Source organism: Egretta garzetta, unplaced genomic scaffold (assembly GCF_000687185.1).
Source record: "Egretta garzetta isolate BGI_Z169 unplaced genomic scaffold, ASM68718v1 scaffold43, whole genome shotgun sequence".
NCBI lineage: Eukaryota > Metazoa > Chordata > Aves > Pelecaniformes > Ardeidae > Egretta > Egretta garzetta.
This window is the reverse complement of record NW_009259047.1, coordinates 1,283,503-1,291,524: the sequence shown is the minus strand read 5'-3', so window position 1 is coordinate 1,291,524 and position 8,022 is coordinate 1,283,503. Positions and strand designations below refer to the sequence as shown.

Sequence of the window (8,022 nt, the reverse complement as noted above, 5' to 3'; positions counted from 1 at the left end):
ACTTGAACAACTGGAAGCTGATTTGTGTCCTGAGTGTGAAAAAAGAACTGTGTCTTACGCCAGCTGCCATCTTCAATCTGCAATACACAGAAGCAGAATATTAGAGTCGTATCAAAGATGAGCTACCAAACACAAACAGAAATGGTGCTTAAAGAGCGAGAGGAGGAGGAGAAGTGTACAGAAACATTTCTTCTCCCGGCAGTTCCTAAAGAAACTGTGTAATTTAACAAATGCCATTTCTCCCATGCAATACCATGGGCACTCCTGGCAAAACCGTAACTGTAAAAGAGCCCAGCCTGGAATCCAGCTGGATCAGATGCAGACACAGTGCAACGTGGCTCAGAGCCGAGTGCCTGTCACTTTGCAAGCAGCCCTGGGCTCATACAGACTTTTAGATCTCTTGCTAAATTCAGCTCCGAATTTGAACAGTAAGTCTCAGGTTATAAACTTTACAGGCACTTGAATGACTTTGTCCTTGAAGCATAATCGTGATGAACGAGCGCTGCATTTTTGCCATGAACTTTGTATTGATTATTCTAATCCTTTAAAAATCCCAGTAAAAAAATGGTATCTCATAAAAACTATAAACTAACGTTATAACATTATCTGAGGCTGGGAGCACTGTGATGTTTGCAATCACTCCATTCTTAAAAACCATCGAGTACGGTGGACATCACTGAAAAGTGAAATCCTCGCAGAGAGGGAAACGCGTGAGATTCTGCAGCAGATCTGTACAATACATTGTTTCCCACAGAAAGCATGACAGACGTTGTGGAATCTCACAGAAAAATGGTGCTTCTCAATAGCCATCACTGTAAGCCTTAATTTTTCTCAGGGACTAAACCAGTCCCAAACAGACTGGGAGGTGGGGAGAAGGGGCTTCAGTGGCCATACCTTAGCTGCATGACACAAGCTAGAACATCTTATGAGCGTGTGCAAATAAAGGCTGGAAGCATAACAGCTTCCAAGCGCCTCAATAAAACCACTTTCTGTCTTGAAATTAAAAATCTCACTTGACATCCCTGTATCGATATGGAACGAGTCACACTTCTTTCCTTATTGTAAATGAAAGTAGAGCTACAAAATAGTGAAAGTATAAAGTGCTTGGTTCCTACATTTCATAGAGTTCTACCAAGACATTTACCAAATGGCTCACACCTTGGTGAGTGGAATAATCTAATAAGCATTACAAAATTAATAAGCTCTTCCAATTTTTCCTAAATACAAATATTATTTAATATTTTAGTTAGCAAGGGAGTCCATTTCCAGTCATCAGTATTTTATTAAATAACCAAACAATTGACTCACAGTCAATGAATTTAAAGATATTTAGTTGTCCAAAAAATAATTTCCAGCCTGTTTGAACCTGAGATTTTACATTAGATAACCTCAAAAGAACTCTTACTGAAGCCTGAATTTTCATTTTGAGAGTGACTTCCTAAAGTTACCTGGAGAACCTCCTTATTTCTGTTCTTATCTCTCCAGTGTCTTAGTAGAGTCTTCAGATACATGACACTCATTGCAAACAGCAAGTACAGATAACCTTGTATTACTGCACTTGCTTTTAACTTTGGGTAGACGTTGAATTCAATATCAAAAGGTTGGCATATAGAGACATATGCAGAACAGGGTAAGAGGTAAGCTTTAAGGGATGTGACTGACTCTAAATGACTGTTATTTATTTGCAGAAAGTTAATAATGTCTAAACAGTAACTCCATTATGGTTTTAATAATGCTAGTGCCAAAAAGTATTTACCATGCATTCATCCATAAGCACCTTCGGTTCAAGTAGTGTATTTGCTTTAAATATTTGACCATTCCATCCTTTGAAGCTAACAGACGTTTTCTGGCCACCTACTTTATTTAATCTCCACATTGGTGTGTTCAGACAATGAACTGTGATGCTATGGGTTGCTTCTGAGCTCAGTAAATGAAGGAAGTTCATCTGCACTTTTCCAACGCCGAACTCCAGCTAAGTTCCAAGAGAAATGCATCGTTAGACTTACAACTGGCCTCTGCTGAATGGCCACAGCAACGCAAAGTGACATGCACGTACATGTATGGGTTCAGGCATGGGTGCATGTATACGTGTTTATACATTGGGATCAATGCCAGGGAGCACAATTTGTATTTTTCAGGAGAGCTGTTAGGTTCTACTATAGTGATTACTATAAACAGAAGCTTTCATAGGACATTTTCAAAGATCAGATATAAACATTTGCAAATGCTTACAACGTTGTTGAAACACAGCTGGGCAGAAAACACTTCTTAAATAAGAAAACTGAAACAAATGACTTTGTGATTCAAACAAAGATATTATCAGTAGGAATCTTTTAACTGCAGCACATCATTCCATTGTTTAGTCTTCTCAGACCACAAGTTCTGGCAATACCTACATGCCATTAAAAAAATCAATAAATTTGTAAGCATACTTTGCTTTTAGACAGAAAATATAGTTACTTATTACTCAACAAGAATTTCTCCAAGACTAGATTGTATTCAGGGATCTTCCAAATGTAGAAATGCGTATGGGAACTTTATGGTATTTCTTGTGCTCTTCAATGACTACAGGGTATGTGCAAAACTCCACAAATATAATATTTCTGTTCCCAAGGGTTTAAGGACTGCATGTAAAGAGGAGCGTAGACTAATGATAGAAAGGAAACCAGTCTCTGCCTAATGGCATTTAAAAGTAGCAAAGTGTTGAAAAGTAGTCATAATTTTCTTCCTTTCCATTGCAATAAGCTCAGCATCTCCTCACTTGGCTGCCCTGAGTGATGAGTTACTAATGTAGCTTAGAAGCATTTCAGGCTTATTTTTATACCTTGTATAGGAAAGAATGAAGCAAAACCAAATAATTTTATCAGCATAGATGGTGAGTTAATGAACAAAGCGAGAGTTACACTAACATATATTGTCTCCAGAAAATCTGTAACTTCTGTAACAGAATATATAACATGTCCTGGCACAAAGAGGCACATTAACACACCCCCCCCCCCCCGAAATCTAACACCTTTTCATGAGTTAAGTAAAGAAGTGTTCATTTGTTCGGAGTTGCAGCACAGACGCAGCCTCTCTGGAAGCAGTGCATACCTTTGTCACAGACAGTGGCGTTAAACATGTCTGACCACCTGCAGTGAAGTTGCAGAAAACTTCAATGGCATCAGAAGGACATCCGATATTTGGGTCAATCCAGTATTTTCCTATTAGGACATAATCCCAGATGGAAAATAAAACCAAAACATAATTGTTACTAAACAATTTGCTAAAATATTCATACTTTTGGGCAAGTATTAGATATATTATCACCACAGCTTCACTAGGAAATGAAAGAAAAGGAACATGAAAGTCTTTTCACTGTTACATTTCTAATAATAAGTGGTACTGAGTAAAACTATCATAACCATTCAATTCTGATTACATATACAATGACTTTTGAATACTGTTATAGTTTCAAAAACGTTTTCTCTTTCTACAGCTAAATAGTGAGAACAAACAGTATTTCCTGTCTGCTCTTTCTGTATTAAAACTTAATTTTTTTTTTTTGTCTTTGGGCTTGGCTTTATACAGAGAACATATTCAGGATGTCAAACATCAATCTAAATTCTCTTGCTCTAACAGCATGTTGAAGATTCTTTCTTTCTCCACTAACTTTCTCCCATCAGACGCTTCTACATGACATATCCTAGCAACGGTAATAAAGAGTGTTTGCCATTGTGAATCCACGGGATTTGGTCCAATAAAAGAACTAGGACACATGAAAATTATATCAGGATTTAGCTTTCCTTAATTTATGGTTAAATATGGGTGAGCCTGTGCTCTACAATTTATATGGCTGTGTGTAATCCTCTGAAGCAGAGGACTTTGTTGGTGACCTCTGTGGCCCTAAGGACTAAGATTTATTTAGGAGAGCACAGTTCTAAGAAGGGTTAGGCTCATCTCTACTAGAGTCTTGAAGAACTGATCCCTCCTTATATATGCCACAGAACAGCGATTTCCCTGTAACCTCTAACTTAATTTCCCATTTCCTCCTTAGCTTGTAAATGCTAATACTTGATAATAGGGATATTTACAGGTATTTATTATTTTATTGGCCACTCAGAAACTGAATTATGTCACAGTATTGACATTGCAGGTTTAAATAATTATTTTTGATTTGAAGTATTGACTCAGGATCTTCTAGGATACAGCAACTGTCAGTGTATCTGACAGCAGTAGTATATCGTACACCATTTTCTCATTGGGAATGTAGAAACTGATCCACACAAAATTCATTGCAGACTAGCTACAAATACTTGGTAAACTTTTAATCACAAAACTGGATCCAGCTTCAAACTTTCTGGGCACTTTTGTTTACTTTATAGATATACTCAGTCTCTAATATTTGTATAATATTAGAGAGCTACATACTTTCATCTTTAAAATTCAGAAATTTTATCTTAAATAAAGATTAACTAAAGATAGCTGTGACAGGCACACTGCAACAGAACACAATAAATCTACACATTAGAATTTTGATGTAGAAAGTAACATTTGGAAGCAACACATTTCAAAGCCTAGCTGTGTTCAAGCTTTAATGAAAGTGGACACTTACCATCTGCCACTTTACGCTCACAGTTAAGCAAATCCCTGCAGATGCGTGCTGGGTTATCCCGTGTGCCGAGGGGGTTCTTGATGCTGTGCAGTAAATTGCTAAGGTAGTGCAGCGTTTTGAATATCTCTGTACTGTGATCTAGTAAAGTTACTTCAGTATTCTGGTATTTCTGCCAAGGGCCATTAGCAAATGTGTTACCACAAAGAAGTAGCACAACAGCAGTATATGCAGTAAAAGTCAAATGGCCGTTGAATAGCCAGCCAGAAGCAAAGTATTTATAATGCATGCAATCAGCCACATAAACCAGGGTAAGAATAATGTATAAATATTCAATTATTCAAAAATCCAATAAACAAATTAGCACATTTTATTAAAATTATCAGAGCAGTGAAGTTACAGGCAGGGTAAGATCATGCAAATACGTCATTATGACGTGTTGACATAAAAATGTGGATACAGAAAAAAAAGGAAAAAAGAAAATAATTAGTGCATTTTTGAAGTACACTTAGCAGTTTCAGATTTTGAACAGTGAAATTTACTCTTAGACTTAACCTAGAAAACATATGCAAATGTATTTGGCTTCACCCATGTAAGGAGTTTTCTTGCAATCAGTGGGACAACACACTTGCATATATGTCAGTATTTTTTGGATTCAATCCCACTATCATTATCTGTGGCTGAACAGATAGAGTCCGCTATGTGTGATAGTCAATAAATGTCCATTAATGCCAATCATGACAAAAAGGTAGAAATGCTGCTCTTTTTTCTTAACTTCATTTCAGTTGTATCCGATAAATCCTAGCATGTTTAATTATATTCTATGGTAATTACTTGCTATCCACAATTCATTTTAAATTAAGTCTTTGCAAAGAAGCCCTGTTCTGTCCTCAAAAAATAGAATTGTAATTACATACCCTGTATGACAATGTAAACACATTGAAATACATTACCTCCATCTGCAGTGCAGCATTTGACTCAATCAAAGCTTGAACAGCAGCATTGATGTCCACTTGTTTCTGGAAAAAAGATATTTCAGAAAATAAAAAGATGAACAGGAATATTCTAAAATGCAGGTGGTAAATTCTTTGAGCATTGTAGCAACACACATGATAGCTCCATTATTTTGTCATTTTAGAAAATAATTCATTGAAAACACTTACTTCTAAAATAGGATCCTCCCTTCCATTTCCAAAGAATGCAAGCATGCATATAGAAAAAGCGTATTTGATTTTTATTAGCAATCCCATACCCAATGTAATGACCATACTCCTGGAAACTGGAAAAATGATACAGACTGATGTCCGAACTTATTCCTCCCAGACATTTAATTGATATACTTAAGAAAACCAATCCAGGTAAATGTGAAAAGGTGTTACTCCTTTACAGAGAAGCACACAAAGAATATTTCCATCAGCAGCTGACAGATTGAAGTAGTCTTCGCTGATGCATGAACAAATACCAAGACCGACAATCCAGCCTCCAAATAGGAAGCCCGTTTCTTGCCTCTCTGCATTATCTGCACTTTGTGTGATGTATATACCCAGGCCCAGACAAGAAGTTTATTTATTTTTAAAGAATTAAGTCACCCACAGAAACATCTAGTTCTTGCAATTTGTTCTCAGATTACATATATCATTGCAGCTTTAGGACACCTCAGATATTGACTCTCTCTTAACTGGCACAATCCCTTAACAAACTAAATCTCTGTGTGTGTCTGTATATAGGCAGAACATCTGGGCCAGAAATAGCACAGAATTTTCTGTTGCTATCCTTCAGAGTGTTCAAATGCAGAACAGAAGTAAAAACCTTTGAGAGTGTGACGGCGTTCAACCATGTCAAAAGCATGAGTGTATCCATGAGTGTTGCCTGTTGAGGGCTTAACAGCATGGCAGAACAGAACAGACACTGTAAGGTGGGAGGCTCACAAAATGTATTACTGTAGTGATGGAAGTTGTAGAAAAATGCATTTGCATTTCATGCGCAGTTTTCTGCTATTTTCACTTTCACTTCACTGTATTGTAGGTTAGGGTTGTTACAGAACTTACTCTTGGTCCTGGTGGTCCAGGTGGTCCCTGGAAAATAGGAGAAACCAGATATTAGGTGCTTCACATGTTTACATAATGCAATCACAATGGGAAAATACAGGTGTGGTTTTTATGCACTTACAGGTGGCCCAGGCCGGCCCTGAGGTCCCTGAGGCCCCTAGAAGAAATGGAGATAAAATGCAACAGTTATAGATGAACATCTCTTCTTTTATGTTTATGTATTTTTAATTCACAAAACGTCATGATGCGTACTATAAAGAAGATGTGATACTGGTTTTGGTAAATCTGTAGATTATAAGTTACTATTGTTAAAGTACTGTACTGTGTTAATGTGTGAATATTCCTGTTAGAATTGCTGGGTTGTCTGGTTACTTGCTTATACAATTACTTTTGATATTAAGGGAACATTAGAAGTCATACAAAGTATTTATATATAATGCGCTATACATCGTGCCAGCATTATATACTATATGGCCAACAGAAGTACTACAAGGGATGAATGATCATAAAAGCATTGTAAATAATGTTATAGGTAGTTGTAAAAAACTAACTGATCTGCTTTACTCCATGAGTATCTGCTAGGCATTTATTAGCTCCATTTATCAGCAGTGCCAATTTTCAGCCAGAACATGCTATCTCCATTGTGAACAGTGATACCACAGGCTTCCTTCATATTCAAGAAGTTATGCCCTTATTTCCTCATCATAAATGGCATCATTTTAGCAAGTAGGATGTTGCAGTGGGGAGGGGAGGAGAGGAGGAGAAGGAACAGCTGCTTTTCCCTAGCTTACAGTGCCGACAATGCACGCAGTCCTAAATCTAACTTCTAGGCTTGCCTTAGGGTTAGACGCGGACCCTCACAAAAACAATAACTCCATCTGAATTATCCTTTCTTTGAGCAACTATTCACATTAAGGTGGAATGATTATGAGTATTTGTTAATATACAGTGATACTTGTGTTTCTCTTCTTCAATCTCTACATACTCAAAGCCTCTAGGAGCTGCTGTAACATAAACAACAGCAAGAACAACATCAAGGAAAAGAATAGGTGGCAGTGCCTTAGTACAAGCAAAAGAGAAGGAGGAGGAATGAAAGGCATAGGCCAGACACGCACCATGTATTAATAAAACCTTTTAACATAACTGAGTTAATTTAAGCAAAACACTCTTTAGCCAGCGCCGCTTGTACCAATTATTTGAGCACAATAAGCTATTCCAGCAAAAGCCCTCTTACACCAGTATGGTCACGCTAGTGCTAATTCTCTGCCAAAAGAGAAATAATCTTATCTGACATGGTCACGCTGACAAATATTGCGAAACTGATCCAGTCAAAGAGGTATTAAGTTGTAAATCATTTATTATAGTAATAAGAATATTCCTGCT

General features: G+C 37.1%; 1 protein-coding gene across 1 annotated transcript in view; it reads right to left on the bottom strand.

Moving 5' to 3' along the window:
- Positions 1 to 8,022, bottom strand: part of COL24A1 (collagen type XXIV alpha 1 chain) — a gene marked incomplete at its 5' end in the record, with an annotated part of 140,490 nt that overhangs the window by 628 nt on the left and 131,840 nt on the right. The window contains 7 exons of the mRNA XM_009635107.2: positions 3 to 77; positions 1,757 to 1,972; positions 3,094 to 3,203; positions 4,595 to 4,763; positions 5,545 to 5,610; positions 6,640 to 6,666; positions 6,761 to 6,796. Of these exons, the coding sequence (XP_009633402.2) occupies positions 3 to 77; positions 1,757 to 1,972; positions 3,094 to 3,203; positions 4,595 to 4,763; positions 5,545 to 5,610; positions 6,640 to 6,666; positions 6,761 to 6,796 (699 nt within the window). The remainder of the gene's footprint in view (positions 1 to 2; positions 78 to 1,756; positions 1,973 to 3,093; positions 3,204 to 4,594; positions 4,764 to 5,544; positions 5,611 to 6,639; positions 6,667 to 6,760; positions 6,797 to 8,022) is intronic.